Source organism: Trichoderma reesei, assembly GCF_000167675.1.
Source record: "Trichoderma reesei QM6a unplaced genomic scaffold TRIREscaffold_10, whole genome shotgun sequence".
NCBI lineage: Eukaryota > Fungi > Ascomycota > Sordariomycetes > Hypocreales > Hypocreaceae > Trichoderma > Trichoderma reesei.
This window is the reverse complement of record NW_006711157.1, coordinates 343,974-364,600: the sequence shown is the minus strand read 5'-3', so window position 1 is coordinate 364,600 and position 20,627 is coordinate 343,974. Positions and strand designations below refer to the sequence as shown.

General features: G+C 53.3%; 2 protein-coding genes across 2 annotated transcripts; both read left to right on the top strand.

The window, feature by feature from the left end:
- Positions 1-8,058: 8,058 nt before the first annotated feature.
- On the top strand, positions 8,059-9,652 carry TRIREDRAFT_22402 (uncharacterized protein; the record flags this gene model as incomplete). The annotated part of the gene is made up of 2 exons (XM_006965509.1): positions 8,059-8,435; positions 8,502-9,652. The coding sequence occupies exons 1-2, from the start codon at positions 8,258-8,260 to the stop codon at positions 9,650-9,652; spliced, it is 1,329 nt and encodes a 442-aa protein (XP_006965571.1). The 5' UTR covers positions 8,059-8,257.
- Positions 9,653-15,204: 5,552 nt separating this feature from the next.
- On the top strand, positions 15,205-19,350 carry TRIREDRAFT_62751 (histidine kinase; the record flags this gene model as incomplete). The annotated part of the gene is made up of 4 exons (XM_006965729.1): positions 15,205-16,882; positions 16,947-17,279; positions 17,362-18,514; positions 18,582-19,350. 4 exons carry the CDS (start codon positions 15,205-15,207, stop codon positions 19,348-19,350), a joined length of 3,933 nt encoding a protein of 1,310 aa, XP_006965791.1.
- Positions 19,351-20,627: the final 1,277 nt, after the last annotated feature.

The window sequence follows — 20,627 nt, the reverse complement described above, 5'->3', positions numbered from 1 at the left end:
CGGTCCTGTGATTGGTGGCTGCTGCACGGCTAGAGGGAGGAGGACAAGGGCGTCCAAGTGCTTGTCTAGGGCTAGCGGCGCTCATGAGGAGAAGAGATGGAAATGCATCTGATAAAGGCGATTGAAGGGCTGGGGAAGTGGTGACTTGCTTCACTCGTACATGTATGAATGCTCGAGTAGCTTCGGTTTAGCTACGTGGACGGCATAAGTGAGTGAAAGCCATCAGTAATAAGGCACGTATGCATGAGCCAAGATGAGGGGGGAATTGGGTTCTCACGAGTGATGAACAGCCAGCATTTCATCTCTACCTGCACTGAAAACACACGTCGACAGGCTCACACGTGTCACATGTGGGCTCTTGGATCCGAGGTGCTGCAGCTCACCGCTCAGGGCATTCGGGACGGATGATGAGGCCCCGATTTCACGCAGACAGCATGAGCCGATGCATTGATGGTGCTTTTGAGACGGGGGCAGGGCTCTGTCGGAAGGGTTCAATACATGGATATACTCTCTCCAGCCAGACAGGGCATCTCCTTCAATGGCTGTTACAAGACGCTGTCTGGCTGCAGGCATCTTCCCCCCTTTCCCCCCTCTCAACCCCAGACTCCACAGGCATAAAACAAACCAATTGATGGATCTGCATACATTGTAACCTCCAGTCATTTACCACTGTAGTAATCGGCATCTCTGGTAATGCCCCTCCTGCTCCTGACCCTGGTCTATCTGTAAGTATGTAGGTATGTATTGTATGTATGTACGTACGAGTACATGCATCTGCCCCCCAAGATACGTGGTACCAGATGCCTACCTTACCGACCTACCCATCCATACCCATGTCCATGTAAGGCATTGATGCACGTCTCGCTCACTCGCATTCAACCAAAACAAACAACGTGGGTGGGTATCACTTCAATGGCTCTCCCCAGAAGACAAGAAAAGAAAATCATCATCATCATCTGCATGTTGTCCACCTCCACCCACCACCCAGCACCAAACATGCTCCTGACCTAGACAAACGAAACGTACACGAGCGGGGTGACATATGCAGCGTACGTGCTGGGCTTGAAGTACTGCGTCCACGTCAGATAGATGCCGTCGTCGTACTCGCGCAGCAGGTGAGGATGCGCCTGCAGGCTGTACGACGGCAGGTCTCCGTCGCCGTTGGGCCCCGAGTAGAGCAGGTATGGCGCCGTCCAGGGCCCCTCGGCGCTGGGGGCCGTCGTCACGTAAAAGTCGGCCCAAATGCTGGGGCTGGCCTGGCCGATCCAGACGTACGACTGGGCCCGTTGCGAGTAGTAAAAGGTGCCCTGGCCTGTCGTCCCCGCGTTGGGAACCGCGGCGGCTGTGTCGTTGATGGCCGGCCTGGTCCTTGTCCAGCTGCCGCTCATGTAGTACTCGTACTTGCTCTTGTCCTCGATGCTGTCGACGGGAACCCGTGCTAGGGCGACGCCTCCTGGCCGCAGCAGTCCGTAGAGATAGGCGTACTCCCCCCTGACAACGTTGCCATAGGTTCCGTATCCGATCTCGTGCTCTCCCCAAAAGGCCACATCCACAGTCGTAACAGCCGGAAGCACATCTGGGTCAGTATCGGGCGTGTAAGTCATCTTGTAGAGGGCGGTGGAAGGCTGAGGCGTCAGTAACTCCAGTGTCGTGGTGGAGATGTGGTTGTTGGACACCCAGGTATAAGCCGTGACGGTCCCATCCTGAGCCGTGTCTGTGATCATTGGTGGCGAGTCCGGCCAGCCAGTCCATCTGGTCGTCCCGTCGGCACATATTCCTGACTTTGGGCACATGTTGGGGCCCAAGGGGTAGAACGTAGGAAGAGTTGGCCGGGGGCCCTTCATGAGGAGGACGCTATTGGTGCCGTCCGATCCTGCTCCAACCGGCCCGCTGGTCTGAATATCAGGCGCTCCGTCCTCGCGATAGTCCGTCCAGCCCACCGAGTTGGCAAAGACGAAGCCATACTGGTCCGTGTCAGGGATGCGGATGGACGTGTCTCGACAGGTCCAAAACGTCCGGTTCCCCATCTTCGCCGAGCCGCACGAATCGCGGCTGAGGTCGGGATCCGTGACATTGGCCAGCAGTGTTGCGCTCTTGGCCTGAGGCTTATATGGCGATGCCAGGGCCGGCTTCTGTGAGACGACAAAGATCTTGTCGTCGTCAAACTCAATCGGGGCCGCATGGGCGACTGAGGCGGCCAGGAGAGCGGCCAGAAGGCGTTTTGCTTGCATTGTCTACTGTTGAGGCACAGCAGACAAGCAAAGATGTTATAAACAAGGCAGATCTCCGCAAGAGGGATACATATAGGGCTCTGCAAGAGAGGCAACGAAAGGAAGGAATACACTTCAGGTGAGGCCAGAGACTCTCAGCGTCAGCAAACGATGATCGGGCGTCGACAAACTTAAGAAGAGGGAATAACGAATGCAAAAGTGGCGTCGTTGGGTGCCAGCCCCAGAACAGACGGTGCCTGCGGAGTCAATGAATGTTAACGAAGCGAAGAGGGATCTCGGCCTGCCATCCTGCGGCAGAAAGAAGGAGGTCAAAGAGGTCAAGGAGGAGAGGAAAATATTGAGAAAACGGGTACATCTCGCCGCTGGGGCAGTGTCGCCTTGCGCCATGTAGCAGCATGCACAGGGCCAGTCGGACCCTGGGCGCGTGTGGCTTCTCTGCCCCTGTCATTCGTTGCCTTTCTGGGACTCATGATAAGGCAGCGTCGCAGTCCAGTTGGAGACGGCGTCTAGTGACTCAGTTGGCATGATCTGAGGCTCCCGATTGCTGTCAACATGACATGGAAAAAACAGATGCAGCATGCTGTGAGCGCGTGGAAAGGCGACTTGGGCCAATAGTCTGCTGCTAGAGCCAACGGCACGATGCAGGTTGGCTCGCAGATAGTCTCGGCCACTGCCGAATCCGTGAGGTGTGATCTGTTCTGTGGTCGAGACTTACGGATAATATACATACATACGATCCAGAAGGGGCGGAGACGGGGCGGAACAGGCGGCGAGCTCGGATAGTTGAAGCCGTGAAGCTGGCCTGCAGCTACAGTGATGCACTTCTGCCTATATAACTTGAAGTTCCTTTGATGCATGCTTCTTAGAGGTCTGGGATCTTAGGTAGTCTAATTTGGACAACCTGGAGCTGTAACTCTGAGCTGCAGGTTTCACTCATACATTCACATGTCAGGCGATATGAAACGGTCGAAGTAAACAAAGGCACCATGAAAGACAAATTGGTGAACTACTTCAAGGCATGATGCATTGGTTCAAACAATCTAGAGAAGTCTCTCTACTTTAATATGAAATTGCTGACAGATACCTAGGGAAACATTTCCCAAAGGAAACGCTCCGTCAGAGTCCTTAGTACAGTGCCACCATACCATCAAAACACACTGTGTGCATTTACTGCCCCTCATTTTGCTCGCATCCTTCCAGCTTTCAAACCACCACCTTTTCACATCATCGCCATCAACACACAACGCAACAAGACCGACGACAGAAAAGGAGAAAAAAAAAGGGCAAAAATGAAAAGACATACAACAGCCGGTGTTCGCCAGTGGTCACCCACCTGACTACTAATCTGCCGGTTAGTGGCTTGTCTATGGGGGAGCAGACGGGACCCCGAATTTTCCACTACCTATGGTCGTATGTGCTTGGTAGGCGACGTAGACTGCCTCATGACTGCGTCTTCAACATGGAAATCACAGAGAGTGCCTACCTGGTCATGCAGAAGAGAACACTGGAATGATGGTTGTATTGATGTCTACATGTAGGACCCCTGACTTGGCTAATCTTCAACGGCCAGCCAGACAACTCGTGCATAACGCTGCAAATCTTCAGTCGTTATAATGAAATCTCCCTCTTCTGGGCCTGGATCTCTCAGAAAGAGCAGCCGGAACGGAAGCACCAAGTCGCTTCTACTAGAAGCGATACTAGAAGCGACTTGATGTGAACCAGTAGCCGGATCCTGTGTGATGGTGATGCTTTGCTTCAACACAGGCTGACTGGCGCCAGACATCGCTGCCCTTCTGGTTGTTGTAGCGCCAGGACGGGTGGCAGCTTCTTCTTCCTCCCATCTCTCAATGATAATCTGTCGAAGACGGTGGTCAAACTTGGCAAGCAGAGTAATCTTGACCTGATGGTCTGATGCGGAAAACCACCATCTCATGTCGTCTCGTAGGGCATGCAACGGTTCGGAATCTCCTGCCTCGATGACCAGGGTTGGCCAGGCGTGCGGACCGTGGCGAACTGATACTGGGCCACCACTTGAGTCGCCTTCACCACCGTCTCCAGGGTGACCTTGTGGACGAAAGGTCGTCCTCCCGATTGGTTTCCAGATATCTAGCGCTATCGGACCAATCTTAAACATGAACGCCTGGTAAATGCCCATGTGGAGTGCTTCATGTAGGGCAGTAGGTATTGTGATGATTAACAGTCTCCTGTCGGCGTGATAACGTCGCAGGCGAAAACCGCGACGTTCTGGGCGGCTGATTTCCTCAAAATCAGCAGGAGAAACATCTGATAATGAGTATTTAGTATAGCATATCCTAGGTAGGGATGTAATTACGCTAGATGGTAAATACTTTGGACAATGAGGAAATCGCCTGGAACCTGCCTAATCACCTGATAGAGCTCTTTGACGTTTGTATATGTGATTGTCGGTGGCTGCTCCTCCCCCTGCGAAGCCAGCGACACCTGGAATGCTTCAAGGGCCTGAGTCAGCATCGAAACAGGAAACCCCGTCGGTGGTGGATCGTTTGGGCAGGAGGAAGGTGCAGGAAACGAGTGGGGCGAAGAAGCTACTAAGAGAGGACCCCCTGGTTCGATGACCTTTATAAGTCGCATCACGTGACCTTGAACAGAACCCAAGAGCTGCTGACAGCCGTTATTCACGTACCTCTGTACCTAACAAGCAGGCTGTGGAAGAAAAACACCAGGGTAGCTTACACACTCTTCCTAGGCATATATATGGTGCCTATTATTCCTACCTACTATTACTACTGATATCTATAAAGGAAAAGGGCCTTTATTTTCTGCTACTAGCGCTATGTAGTTCTATTCTACTGAAGTACCTACGTTCTATAAATTCCAGTTGATGTATCCATACTCGGTAGACTGTGTTACGGAAATCTAGCGTTAAACGAGACCGCATGCCCTAAAGGTATGGTCGTATGTGCTCGGTCTTAATGCTATTCGCCTTGTAGCAGCAGGCTCTGTTTCCTACGTGTTTCTTATCTTTGTAAGTTTTATACGACTCTGAACACGCCTTCGAGTAACATCACGATGCGAACCTGCTTCGTAGTCTTCATGGACAAGGTTTGCTCACACCACGAGATCGAGGCCGCGACTGGTATCAAGCCCTCGCAGACCTTGAAATTGATGAAAGATGGAATGGACGGGTTTGGGTAGAAGGCAAGATTATCCTGCACAACCATGTTACTCACAATTGTTGACCTGGGAGATCTCGTCGAGTTACTGAGAATGCGAATACCATGGGGTGGTATAAGGAGTCAGCGGAGGAAGACGAAGACAAAGACGAAGGAGAAGACGCTTGCTGGACTCCTTTGATGATACTCCTACTGCGACTTGGACCCCCTTTACTATAGCTTGAACCCGTTTCAATGATAGTGCGATTGTCCGTATTGGCCTCATGGCTCCTCTGACAGATCTGCCGAGCAAAACATGTTCACCCTGGTTTTGCTGGGAGGGGAGGGGTATTGTAGCCCGAGCCCAAAGAAATGGATTTTGGAAACTCATGCAGCTGGAACCATGAGAAATTTCTCGCATGTCGTAAGATCAAAAGGAGCCGCAGGCGCAATACTACTGATCCGTTCTCTTGCGTTGATGTCTGGATTGGAAAGTCAGTCCGCACCAGGACGGGCGCGATGTCAAAGTCTTTCTGACAGATGGTGTTGCCGACCTTACTGTTGCCTACTTAATATAAAGAAGTGCCTGAGACGGTCAAAGGCTTCATTATAGCCTCGAGATTGTCGAAGCTGACCTTACATGGCTGCTTGTCCTTTGGACACCGATCGACTGAATGTCATCGCGTCAAGTTCCCGCTGGTGTGAAGCCGTCTTTCCATAGCCTTTCAAGCATCTGCGTTGCCTGTGTGTCGCGGTAAGTAAGACGACGTCTCCTGGGCAAGTCTCCTAACCACCGTTTTACGTGTGTTATACCTGTATTGTCTGCGGGAGAGTCATATAGATCAAGACGATTTGGTCTGCGCAGAATGAACATGACTGACTTGCCAACGCTGCGTCTTGTGCATAGTCGCACGGTGGAAAGACTTTTCGTATGAGTAGTTCTGGATATAGGTACGCACCTTGAGATTGAGAGTCACTGTCAGTCTTGGTGTGTTTCCGTATAGAGCTTGCATGTGCTGGCACCACCACGACTCGCAGATTGCACGTTCTTCCAGCGTGTTTTCTTTGATCCAAGGCCTGAGGTGTGAAATCAGTGGCCAAGTGGCTCTGATGTCAGGAGATTTTGAGGGATCACTCGATGTGCTAACATTGCTTCAATGCTGATGTTACCCCGGTCGGTACGCGGGTAGTCGAGCGGCGGATGAGAGGGGAGAATGTGCGGGATGATGTGAGATGCTATACCAAGAGACATGGATCGGTGGAATATGTCGAAGCGATATGACAACAATAGAAAACAGGTCTGTATGCACCGGTGTCATACCACCATCCTCTTGCGCAACGCATATGTATGGAGTGTCTCGCTCTTGGGTGTTCGCAGCAGCACTGGAGGAGCCTGTTGCGATTGGGCCATCCCACCTCCACAAAGTTCCATGCCGATAACCTGTCATGTCTCGAAACAAGCGAGTCGAGAACTGACGGGTGATGCTGGTCTGCAGCCTTTGACAAGGAGGCATGCCACACATCCCCATTGGAGCGTCTGCCCCCCTCAGCATGTATGAGGAGAAGACAATATATACTGATAACTCATTGACCTGTCTCTCAGCGGCCCGAATCAGGTGGCCACACGCACCACGGCTATCATATATAGCATGCATATTGCGAGAGAGAAATGACAGGCTTGTGCTTACAAGTGTCAACGGCCATCCTTGCCCCGTAGTCCCTGTTCACATCCATCTGTAGGGCGATCTAACGGGTGGTGTTGATAAGGATACTTACGCTCTTTGTAGACGTGACAGCTGGGATACAAGGGGGGGACCGGGACCATTCTAGAACATGTGTACGTCTTGAGCTGCGAGGGCTCGCTGTCGTGCTATTTGCTGAGCACCTCAGTTTGTTCAGGGTCCATGTGACGCCCGGTGGACTTGTAGAAACGGGACCTGCCAAACGTGTAATTACACAGTGTGTCTTTGCCTGCAGCTCCGGAGTCCCCCGGTAGCCAGATGGTATTGGCGAGCGATGAATAGGCAAGGGATAGTTAAACAAGATGGACTAATTTACCCGCTTGAAAGCAGTTTCTGACATTAGCAAAGAACCGTGGTATTGGAACTGCTTGAGAGCCTTAAAATGAGTCTCTCTGCTCCATATGCCGAAAGGCATCAATGAGCCCTGCTGGTGGGAGAAGTACGACGGTGTCTCTTTTCATTTCTCATACGGCTAGATTCTATGAGTGAGTCAGTTTTGCAGAGCTGGTAGACTCAGTGTTTGCTTCTGAGCAAAAGATTGACTTTCTATTGTAGGAGTGTACATAATCTCCTGTAAGTTGACTTTCGAGTGTCAGGTAGGTACATACGATCACCACGACTCAGGGGCGTGTCATACTCGAAAGACGATCGGTCACCTCAACGTCTCTCATTTACCTTTCCCGTCTTTGAATCACACATTTGCAATCAGACACAGAATATCACATATAGGGAACATTTGATTCGAAGTGTTAATCGCTGCCAGAGCTTCTGATTTCGCTGTGAAAATATTACTGAGGAGCCAAAGGGCGTTGCTCATTCACCCGGCACCGGGCTTAGTCATCAGGCCGCGTAGACTTTGCGCCTTACCTTGCCTTTCAATGATGCTTAGAAAGCCGTCGAATCCCAATCGTGAACATGGCAAGGTCGAAATGCCTGAGTGGTGACACGACTCAAGGCATCTGCTGTGACGTGGCGAGTCACTGGAAGACCTGATAGAACATTTGAAGTCATGTAGACCGCGATCTCTTCTCTCTTTAGACTCCTCTCTGCTGCGTTGTCCTGCAACACCACACTTGAAGACCCCTTCTTTTCGTGCTCAGCGGGCTGTGGTTTGATATCCCGGACACAGATTATATATCCAGACAAAATCAAGATGCCGGAACACGATCCCCTCGTTCTGTCCTACTCGCACCTCGCGCAGTTCCGCCGCGCAGATGAGGCGCTGACAATCCTCAAGAAGGTGGCCTCCCTCGTGAAGCCCATCATGCGGAACCGCGGGTGGAAGGTCAGGGAGCTGGCCGAGTTCTATCCCAACGAGACAAACCTACTCGGTGCGCATGGCACTTTGGATGCATAGCTCGTCCAGCCTGGTTGGTAGTCTGACTGACGGGTGGTAGGCCTCAACGTCAACCGCGGCATGAAGATATGCCTGCGGCTACGCTATCCGCAGGACCAGAATCAGTTCCTCGCTACGGAGAGCATCGTCGACACGATGCTGCACGAGCTGTGCCACATTGTCCATGGGCCTCACGACGGCAAATTCCACGCCCTCTGGGACCAGCTGCGCGACGAATGGCAGGGCCTTCTCTTCAAGGGATACACAGGCGAAGGGTTCCTGTCCGAGGGCCATCGGCTGGGAGGCAGGCAGGCACTGCCGGTCCGCGAAGTGCAGCGACTCGCCCGCTCTGCGGCGGAAAAGCGAAAGGCTCACGAGCAGTTGACTCGCGGCTCGGGACGGCGGCTTGGCGGAGGTGATGTGTCGCGGCCGCCAAGGCCAGGTCGGAACCTGCGCCAAGCGGCTGCTGCGGCGGCTGAGAAGCGCAACAAGGCCCTTCAGGGTTGCGCCACGGACAAGCTGAGCGACAATGAGATCCGCGCCATTGCTGATACAGCGTCCAGGAACGGGTTCCGCACGCAGGCGGAAGAGGACGAGGCCAACGACCTTGCCATTGCGCAGGCTCTGTGGGAGCTAGCCCAGGAAGATGAGATGACCAACCTGGGCGGCGGGTCCTATATGAATTCATCGCCTGCGGAGAAAGTCATGAAAGGCACTGCGGGCACGGGGGTATCCTTTGATGGAAACTCGGGCAGTAGCAGCAGCAACAGCAGCGGCAGCGCCAGAGGCAATGCTACAGGCAGCCAGAGAATGGCGCCTACTAGCCAGCCAGACGGCGAGCAGTTCTGGATCTGTTCGATATGCACTCTGCACAACCCTCAGAACTTCTTGTGCTGCGGTGCCTGCGGGGTGGAGCGCAGCGAGGCAACGGTACACGCGCCGGTGACGCCGAGACAGCCTGGGCCGAGGCCGGCTGTGATTGACCTGACGAGCAGTCCGCCCAGGACGAAGACGAACCCTCGCGAGACACGGCGAACATCAACAACAACAACAGCTCAGCGCCCAGCAGCAGCAGCGAACCCTAGCCAGGCTAATAAGGCTCCAGTTCCAGCACCTCCAGCAACTTGGCGCTGCGAGTATTGCGCCACGGAAATGGAGCGGCAGTGGTGGACCTGCTCTACCTGCGGGCAGATGAAGTTTAACTCTCGATAAGACTGTCACTGCTAGCGAGGAGCCAAAGCCGAAGCATCGGACTGGTCTGGACTGGGCTTGGCCTGTCTCAACCTGACGTGGAGTGCCTGCTGTGGAGTTGCCCGACCTGTGGCAGATGCAAACTTCGAGCTGTTTTTGCTGCATGGGATTCACTACCTATGTACGCATCACGAGCGGTACCAAAATTGGAGTCATTTTTTGCATGACTGGCAGCTTGGCAAGCTGGCTGATGGTGGTGTTGAAGCTAAAGCACGACCTACATGTACATACATGGGCACTTTACTGCTTGCAGCAAGACGCCCTCCCCCCTCCCTGGGCAAACGAGAGAGGAAAAAAAAAAAGAAAAGAAAAAAGAAAGAAGAGAAAATATTGAGACCAGGGTCCGTCTCGTGTTGCTGTCCATTTATTCTGGAGCCGGGGCGACGGTTAGGAAAGGCGCCGATTGGAAAATGGAGTTTAGATCGTCCTTTGGTGGAGATGGGTCCAGCTCGAGCTTGTTCTGATGCGATTCGCTGTCCGTCCTTTTTGTCTTTCTGTCTGTCTGTCTAATACCAAATCTGTTCTGTCTGTTCTGTTTCTGTCTGTTGGGGTGTTTGATCTGAAGCTGAGGCTGTTTTGACTCGAGAGCGGTTTACATGTACCTATTGAATGGGCCAGCGAGCGACGTCTCTGCTTATTGTTTCCTGCGCGTGGTTACAGGTCCTCCATCTGTTAGCACCCTCACTTTTTTTTATCCAATACGACTTTGATAGTTTTGTTTCAGATGGCTGCAGCAGCCTGCATGGTACATACAAATGCGGCGGGCGAGTGGGAGGCTGGCGTTGGGACGGACCTCGTTCCGTCCTGTGAGAGCCCGCGTGCGTTGTGTTAGTGCTGCTCATGATACAAAATAGTCTGCCCGCCCCATGGAGATGATGCATGGATGTCACCTGGTACGAGACAGGCTTGTATGAGGTACCTTGAGTGGCTTGAGTGAAGTCGGAGAAATTGAATTGTGAATTGTCGCATCTCGGAAAAAAATGTACAGCGAAGTATTACCTACTCGTGCGAGAGACGAGGGGATGTGAGACAAGAGAGACATAACAGCCCAAGACAGGAGGGGTTGGAGGAGGAGGAGGAGGGAGGATGGATGAAAGGAACGGGCTCCGGACACCGGTACACGTTATCTGATGCTGGCACCTTTCAGCCGTGGAAATGCATGCTCTGTACGGGTGCAGATGTCGATATCCGTTTTGCAGCTTCTCCATACCTAGGTAGTAAATGAAGCATTTTAAAATTCTTCAACATGAGTACCTATAATGACCATGACACTACATCGCCCGATACGAGTCCCTTCATGTCTGGTCAAAATAGAATGACAATGAACATAGTCGGTCAGTTTCATCTACATACATAGAACTCGGCATCCGCAAACTTCACAATAATAGCACAAACTGTCCATCACCCGAAGCTCGTCCACGTTCTGGACAACGGGTGGATCCCGAGCTCTGCTCAGCAGCAATCGGGAGGACCCCTGGTCGACTGCAAACAGCGGTAACGGGCAGGGGTCCTGTGGGTAGGTTTGTGTGCGAAGGCTTGCTATTCGTGAGCAGCCAGTCAAAAGCCAAGCCGGGTGCTCCTTGCAAGGCAACCGGGCTTGCCATCAGAAAAGAAGAAAAAAAAAAAGAGGCGGGCGAGAGAGAGCGAGCCTGGGAGGAAGAGAAGATGGGAGAGGGTCTTGGTCGTCCATGGGCCAAAGGGTCCATACTATGAAGTCCTGTAGTGGTTATGGTCCACATACTTAGGTACTACAGTATACCTAGGTCATTCATGATACGGCAAAGCTTCCAGTGTCTGTGACGAGCACGTAGACTATGGCGGAGGGATGATGGTTGGCCCTTTGAAGAGGAGGAGAGCATTGCCAAGACATCCAAGCTACATGTAGTATTCCAGCTTTGTCACCTTGACCCCAGATAGCTCACACTCACCAACATGTTCACCTTCTTTGATGTGACGAGGATGGAGTGAACCAGGTTCATGATGCTAGTATTAGCAGCCTTCACCTAATAAGCCCTGCGCCTTGTGCGGCACCTGTCGCCGGTCTTGCGCCCGTTGGAAGAGGGACGACAAAAGCAGGACAAGAGAATCTAAAGAGACGCCGCGCTGCCAACGTGCTTGGCGTATCAGATGCTCGTATTGTCTCTTACCCCTTGAGTCTTTTTTTGTCGCCGCTCTTTGTTCTAGATGATTGAGGCGTAGACGCTGCAGGATGTGTACACTGTACAGCATCTCCGCACCTTGCCTACCTACTGGCTTCTCAAAGAGCTGTCCTGTCGGGTGGATCAGGTCTGTCTGCCCTCTCAGTGTCTGGCCCGTATTACGAGTAGGCGCACGAATTGCAGCACTCAAGCCCCCCTGAACGTCTCAGCGCAGAAAATGAAGCCATTTTAGCTGCAGTAGTGATTTGCATGTCGGAGGGGCCCTTGGGAACTCGAGCATGTCGAGACGAGCTGGGCATGGGTCAAGCCAGTCAGATCGGGAGGGATTCGGGATTTGCTGGTGGAGGGGGGGGGGAACAACGGCCGCATTAGCAGCCACAATGTAATGGCTTGGACTATTACGATGGTCTCTTGATTTCTTCGTTCCTTGTGCCAAACAAGTTATTCAGAGCATGGAAGGAATGGCAATATTGACGCGTGATAAGACTAGAAGAGGGGCGGAAATCTCACGCTCTTCTTCCTCTCGATCGCAGGAGTGGTGTGACGACATAGGAGCCGCAAGGCTGATCGTGGAGCTTCCTGCTGGAGTTCGGCCTCGCCAGGACGTGAGGCGCCACTGCTGATCCTCTCGTGTCCTTGGAATCAAGCTTTGCAGCACGCTTGGTTTTTGGAGTCGCCACCGCAGCTCGACGATGGAGTCGGATGGGTCGAACTTCATGCCCGTCTGTGACGTCCCACCACCCACACGGCCGGCTGCCCTAAACAAAGCTGCCCAGATTCCCGACAATGGCCCTCATGGCAAAGGCAAATAGGGCGGGCAATAGGGGTTCAGTCAAATGGATGCATGCCTCGCAGCAACGACGGGTCACCGGGCTTTCAGGCTCCCTCCCTTTGGTTGCACCCGCACCATGGCAAGACAAGACTAGGACGAGGCCGGAGCGCCATACATACACACGCCCGAATCGGAGGCGCAAACCGAGAACCCAAATGTCCATCTTCCCGGTTCTCGTCCTCTTCCCATTTGCTCCCTCCTGCTTCGGCTGGCTGTGGGCAGGACTGGCGTCTCACCTTGGACGGGGCACATGGACACCGAGGTCTTTGAGGTGTGCGAATGTGCGGTCTGGTAAAGTCCGAAAGGCCCCCATGCCATATGCCTGGCCTTACCAGATGTGACCTTGTTTCCCTTAGTTCCCCCCGTTAGTCCACGGTACCTCAGCAGGAAGGCTGCATGCTCCAGCTCCAGAAGATCCACCGCATCTGTTTGCATGCGGCTTTCTGATCTCGACCCGATTCCACCTCGTTCTTGTCCATGTGCCACTTGGCCCGCGTCTCCCGCCAGCCGAACCGAAACGCCCAGGACCAGCGGCCGCCTCATTTTTATTCGCCCCATGGCTAAAATCCAGGATCTGTCTTGCCGGGGCGTAAGACGGATTGTTTGGCCTGGGCAGATGCTTTGGACGCCTCTTTATGTAGGGGGAAGGGAGGTGATGCAGCAGGTTCTGCATAGGTAGTCAGGTAGGGGTCCAGCCGGAGCTACTGGACGATAATACTAGTACATACTGCTCGGGAACCACCTCAGTCGATGACAGGTGAGGTGTGCTGGTAATACCTTGCCTACTAATGTGCCTTATACTTGCATGATGATGGTGGAATGCAGCGGTTCTGGACGAGGCGGGCATCTTCTCACGGGTACCGTTGACAGAGCAAGCATCCAAGTACCTTACCGTTGTGAAGATACCTGCAGAGGCCATCAGGCGTGTCTCAGCTCGCCGGCGTCCCACCGCTCAGGTCAACCTGATAGGCACATTGGTACCTAGCATTGCAGCAGAGGCTAATCACCAAGGTAGGTAATGGACAAAGGGCATTCTCTCAGCACTGCCCCTGATGCGGCACCTTTCTGTTGGTGGTTCATTATGCCCTCAAAGTGCGTCGAGCCAGAGCCCGAGGCCAAGAGGTGCGAATGAACCAGGTGAGGTACATGTACCCAAAGGGTACGCCTGCTGCTAACATCGCCTGGGCACAGCTGGCACGGCCGTCTGCTACCGGCTGCCGGCCGAGAGAGGTACCTCCTCCTCGAGGTCCAGACCTCGACCTCGCTGCAGCCACAAGCCCTGCCCTCGAAATCGCCTCATTCTCGCGTCCCTGCATCTTCTCATTCTCCTCCCGAACCCTCTCCTCCTCCCCCCCTCCCCTGCGCCCTTGTCCAACCGCCTTACAGCACATGCTATACGTACTCACGGAACAAGCACCGCTAGGACCCGGCAGTGCTACCGTGTATCGCATCTCACCTCACCTTACCTTACCTTTCCGCTGCCCTGTGTGTCTCAGCTCAGGGTCCCGTCGATTCTAGTTCCAAGCCATCAAATCCTAGCCTCAAGCCCCAGTCCCCACGCTGCCTGTTCGCGGCCCTCGACGGCGACAGGAATAGTCGACAGCCACCAAGTCCGCTTCATTCGACCTCTTCGTTTCAACCCCCCCGCTTCCGGTCCGCAATTGATCTTCCTCCTCCCAGGGTTCCAGCTGCCTTGCCAACTGTGTCTCTGCCTCGCCCTGCCGCCAACTCCATCGCCGTCCTGCCAGGGCCAGCCGGATCTTTCCCTCCCTCCTTACGCTACGACTCGCCTTGCCAGCTCGGTACTCGGCCACTCTCTCGTCAGCCAGTCCTGTCCGTCCTATGACCTTGTTGCTCGCCTCTGACTTGTATTAGCCAGTGCCCCATTCCACGACTCCAGGAAGACGCCCATCCAGCCATCGAATGGGTGGAGCCCGAGATCTGCAATATACCACGCCATTGCGATACCGGCATAGCTTCGTCAAGTAAAAGCAGCACTAACGCATCGAGTCGCGGGTTGCCGTGCTTCCTTTGGTTTCCTTCTCCTTTGTTTCCGTTCCTGCAACTGCTTCAGCCTGCTCCCCAGACTGCCTCCCCGTCCAGCTGGACTCTTGCCAGCTTGTGCTTGCTTCCGAGTGAGCCTGGCAAGGCTTATCATCAACACCAACCCGGCTGCCATCCTCGACCTGCTTTTCGAACCAACCCAGCAGAGCAGAAGCAGTCTCTTGAATTTGTTGTTCTAAGAGGCAGGACGGCGGATGCCCACCCGCTGCTGCCTTTGAAGCGCATCCGAGCCTCTCCCTCCACATCTCTCCTCCCATGCGTGGAATGACCACGACATGACATCTCTTGGACATGCTCGCGAGAGCAGCCAGTCTCAATCTTCACAGTCTGCTCCAGCTGCCACCTCTTCTGCCTCACCCGCCGCCCACAATGCCCCGCGAGGTCCTCCAGACCTCGATTTCGACATGGGAGCGCCTGGCATCAAGGCTCGATCGCCGCCCAAGACGGCCTCAGCGGACATGAACAGCCATGCTGAGCAAAGTCCCCGATCTCTGGGTGGTGGACGATTCCTCAGAGACCCCGGATATGGCGTCCGTTCCAAGTCCCAGAGCCCATTTCGGCTTCCCATGCCTTCGATATCGCCGGGCCAGGTTGCCTTTTCTGCAATGCAATACCTGCCGGTCCCTGTCATTATACTCAACAGCCTCAAGACTGTCGTTCTCGCCAATGAAGCCATGGGGAGGATGCTCGGTGTCATATCTGATGACACCAGTGATGAAGAGGTCTCGGTTGTGATGGACAAGTTGCGCGGCCAGACCTTGTCACAGGTGGGCATCGACATGATACAGGATGGCCGCCCGGTCTGGGTTACATGGGAAGCTTTCCTAGACACCTTGATCACGGACGTCGGCGTACGACCACCGGCCTCGAGCCAGCAACGACGACCGTCCTACCTTGGTGGTGGCGACGCCACGCCAACTGCTACCATGGCCCTTGATCAAGCGAATGAACAGCCCAAGCCCATCGATCGGCCGACCCAGGATGCGACAGTAGAGGTTATCATCACGAGAAAGGACATCACCAAAACTACCTTCAATAGCCGGTACAAGTCCAAAGAGTCCGAATACCATGCCTTTGCCAAGATGATCATCACGATCTGGGAGGTTGAGGATAGACAGACCTTCTTCACTCTGACCTTTACCAACACCCAGTCCGCTCCGACGATTCCCGTCAGTGGCAGAAGGGTCATTGCTCGATCCAGCATCCTGGAGGCTGTCGACAAAAAGTCCATTACCACCTCGAACCCGTCGTCTGTCGCCTCTAGCCGAGACTCTACCTCGCCCTTGTTCTACAGCCCGGGCGTCATCACCATGTCCTCAAGCCCGTTCCCTCCCATGGGGCCTCCGACCATTGCGTCTCACTCGCATTCAAACACCCCCTCGGTGCTGCAGAAGATGATCAGGATGAAGGACGCTCTCATCGACAGTACGCAGATGCCCGTCGTCGCCATGTGGAAGGATGGCAGCGTGATATTTCCGAATAAGGCTGCGAGGCAGCTCTTCCCCATCGACGCCGACCTCGACACCGCCGGCGATGGCTTCCATCTGCTGGCCAAGTGGCAGGTGTGGAACGAAGATTTCACAAGGCAGCTAGATGTCAGCGAGTATCCAATATCCACTCTGCTTCGGACAGAGACGCCGTTTGCGAGCATGCGAATAGGCATGTATGCACGCGACGGAAAGAAGATTATCTTTGACGTGTTGGGAGAAGGCATCTACGACGACACTACGCACGAGTTTCTCGCCGGCGTTGTGACTGGCCGTGATGTGACAATGATGAGGGAGGAGATCACCCACATCAAGGAGCGTGACGAGGAGCGCTTCAAGGCCATATGTGATGCTATGCCTCAGCTAGTGTGGACAGCGCGGCCCGATGGAACTCACGACTTCTTCAACACCAGATGGCACGCATATACAGGCGTGACCCGTCAAAAGTGCGTTGATATCGACTGGAAAGGAGCATTCCATCCTGACGATAGAGCCGAGGCGCTTTCCCGGTGGACTCATTCTGTACAGACCGGAGACCCCTTTGTCATGGAGTACCGCTGTCTTAGCAAGGAAGGCGAGTGGCGGTGGTTCCTCGGCCGGGCCCTTGCTGTACGCGACAAAGAAACGGGCAATATTGAGAAGTGGTTCGGTATGTTCACTTGACGAGGGGGGAGACTGTCCGGCTACGAAGCTAATCACTTGAGGTCAAATAGGAACCAGCACCGACATACACGAGAGCATGCAGACGAAATTGAGTGCTAAGCGTACTCGCCAGCAGTTGCTAAGCGTCATTGCCCACTCGCACGTCACCATCTTCACTGTTGATCCCGATCGCCGCGTTACGATGCTCGAGGGCGCCTTGATATGGAATAGCGCCTCTGAAGATAACCATGAAAAGAGCAGGTGGTATGTTGGAGAAAATATGTACACCGTGTTCAACCGAATTGCCGAAAGGGCATCTGATGGGGACCGTCCAACGTGGCTTCGGCCCATTGAGGACATTCTCGAGGGGAGGAGCAACGAGGACGTAAAGGAACACGGACTTCGTAAGTTTTTACGCGAAAAACGTTACGCGAAACCGCTCCCTCTTTGAAGAAAATACCTGATGGACTGACTTTTGTGTGACAGATGACCGCTGGTATCGAACACGATTTCATCCGATGCTGGGGAAAAAGACCAAAGACGGCATGCCCACCAAGGAGACGTGTGTTGAAGGAGTCATTGGCGTCATAATGGATGTCACCGAGCTCAAGGTGAGGGGAGAAGCGTTGCGAGAGCAGTCCAAGGAAAAGCGACGCGCAATGGCAAACGAGGCTGCTGCCAAAGAGGCTACACGACTAAAAAGCCAGTTTCTGGCCAACATGTCTCACGAGATCAGAACACCCATCACCGGCGTCCTCGGCATGGCAGAATTGCTGGGCGATATGGAGCTGACGAAGGAGCAGCGCGAATATGTTGACAACATACAGAGCTCTGCTACGTCGCTGCTCACGGTGATCAACGACATTCTGGACTTTTCAAAGGTGGAATCCGGCCGCTTGGACATTGAAGAAGTCCAGTTTTCCCTCTCCCACATTGTGCAGGATGTGAGGAAGATGCTCAAATTCGCCGTTGAGCGGAAGAATCTGGATTTCCTGTCCGACGTCGAAACAGACATTGCCAACGAACGGATCGTCATTGGCGACCCCGGCAGGCTGCGGCAGATTATTACCAATCTTCTCACCAACAGTATCAAATTTACAAATCAGGGTTATGTCAAGTTCTCGGTTCTCAAAGAGCGTGAGACAGCCGATACAATCGAGGTTCGATTCATCATTGAAGACTCGGGGATCGGCATCGAGGACGAGGTTCGGAAGAAACTCTTCAAGCCGTTTAGCCAAGGAGACCCAAGCACAGCCCGAAAGTTCGGGGGGACTGGACTCGGGCTTACGATTTGCAAAAACCTGCTGGACTTGATGAATGGTCGCATCACGCTCGAGTCGAACGTGGGATCAGGAACCAAGGCAACGTTTTGGATTCCTTTCATGAAGCCGACCGAGGCAAGGGCTCCTACATTAGTCGAGCCCGGTGCTATTCCCGATCGACTTCAGTCTGAGCTGAGCCTCTCATGTAATAGCTCGGAGCATGAACAGGTGACGGCTTCTCAAGGCTCAGATGGCATAACGAGCGGCTCCGGTACCAAATTACGCTGGCCCGCATCTACACGCACGCCCCCTCCCGCTGAACAAGAGTTGCCCCTTTCCGAACGATCCAAATTGCATATCTTGGTCGTCGAGGACAAGTAAGTTTTCACACGTTTGACCCTCCTGATGAATGTGTCTGATTTGGCTACTAACCTGGTTGATTAGCCCGGTAAATCAAAAGATCGCCACGCGGACTATCGGCAAACTTGGCTTTCAGGTGTCTGCAACCTGGAATGGCAAAGAAGCACTTGACTACATGATTGGCGCATCGAAAGGCGAGAAGAAAATGCCAGACATTATCTTGATGGACGTGCAGATGCCCATCATTGATGGCTACAAGTGCACCCATCTACTTCGACATCATCTTCCATACAAGAGTCTGGTTCAGCATGTGCCCATCGTGGCCATGACTGCATCAGCGATACACGGAGATCGCGAGAAATGCACAAAGGCCGGCATGGACGACTACCTCCCGAAGCCAGTGACGATGAAGGTGCTGGAGAGGATGCTGATCCGATGGTCACTGACAAGGCGACGCCCACAATCGGAGCCACCAGCTTCTGATTGCTCTGAGATGGGCGAGCATTGCGACAATGCAGATATTCCACACCTCGGCATTGAGGAAAACGATCCATCTCCCCTGTCAGCGTCTGAAGAGCTTCCCGCAGGCCCCATCACACCGCGGCCACTTACGCTCAACGGAGGAGAGGAGCCCTCGCCGTTTGACCAGGCCCTTGAGGTTGAAATGTCACCCCAAATTCGCCGGCCCGAAGGCGAGCAGGAGTGGTCAAACATGCTTCACGGTACGAAGCTCATTGATGCGGCGGGAGGTGTGCCGGCCGACCTTCGCAAGAATTCTCTTCCCGAGTCGGGAGCAGGAGAAGCTCTGACTGAAGAGAATGTCAACAAGTTGGAGAATGGGACGTCGATTTGAGTTTCCTTTCTCAAGTATTTTGCGACCTCCTTTCTGCCAGCGATTCTTCAACCTCCATTTTCAGCGAGAAAAAGCTTTGGATTTTTGGTTTGAAACAAAAGCGTATTCCCCGTTTTGCTATGCGCATCACTCATTCTGTAAGACGCGGATCTCACGATTACGATTTCGTTCTACAACTTTCTTTTGGTCTGTCTTCATGTTCCTTTTTTTTTTTCTCTTTCTTTTCACTTTCACTATATTTGCTCCAAGAAGAGGCGTTTGGGAGGAAAGAAAACGGGCTGAACATTTTTGGGTTCAAAGGGACAAGGACAGCACAAGGATAGGAAACGGGTGTCATGACGATTTGATCAACAGCAGTTTAATTATCACAAGCAGGACCTTTTGAGGCAAGGGTCAAGGACAAGGGCGGATGGACACTGGGATGTGGATTTCTCTATGCTTCTTTTGTGGTCATTTACTTTCCTTTTTTCCTTCTTTCCTTCTTCCTTCTTCTGATATATTCACATGCGGAGCAATGTCCTTGCTTTTTACCCCTTGATAGATTGGGAGATGGAAGGGTTTCTTTGACATTTGGGAAGGGGAAACACATATATGGAGCAGGGATGAGCACATATACTGGATGAAAGGGTTACTTGCTGAGCCTGTCATGGGCAGTGTATCTATGCTTGAAGCTTCAGGCGATAGGGATTAGATAGGAAGCCATACATGGACAAATTACACATATTCGTCGAGTCTCCCCGGAGCTTCCCCTGGACTGAAGCCATTTGGAAGATGATGACTTCAGAGCATGAGGCAAGCTCTGGTATACAGTACCCAAGGCAGCGAGGAAGAAGCTAGCCGTGGAAAGTACCTGTACTTTTGCCACGCTTCACTTTCACCTTACCTACATCCAGCGGCTTGTAGCCTTGTTTCTCAGGCCAACTCGTTTTTCCCTTGCAGCGCAGGTGAGGCTTCCTTAGCGGCATGCTTAAACGTGACATTTTTTCCCCCAACACCACCAATTGCGACTTGACCAACGAAAACCGACAGTTTTGCCTGGCGCAAATTGGGAGGACAAACGAACATTCAGCAGAACGGAGTAGAAGAGACGGTCACCACCATCACCTTCCGATTGACGACTCTCTTCCGCACCCCGTCGATCCTTCTTCGAGCAGACAATAGGAGGAGCAATTCGAACAAGAATCTGATTTTGACTTCGTCGCCGCCAGATTCTTTCTTCAGTCTCGCCTTCAGGTGTCGCTTTTTTTTTTCCCCCTTCTTCCCCTGCATCCCGCCCA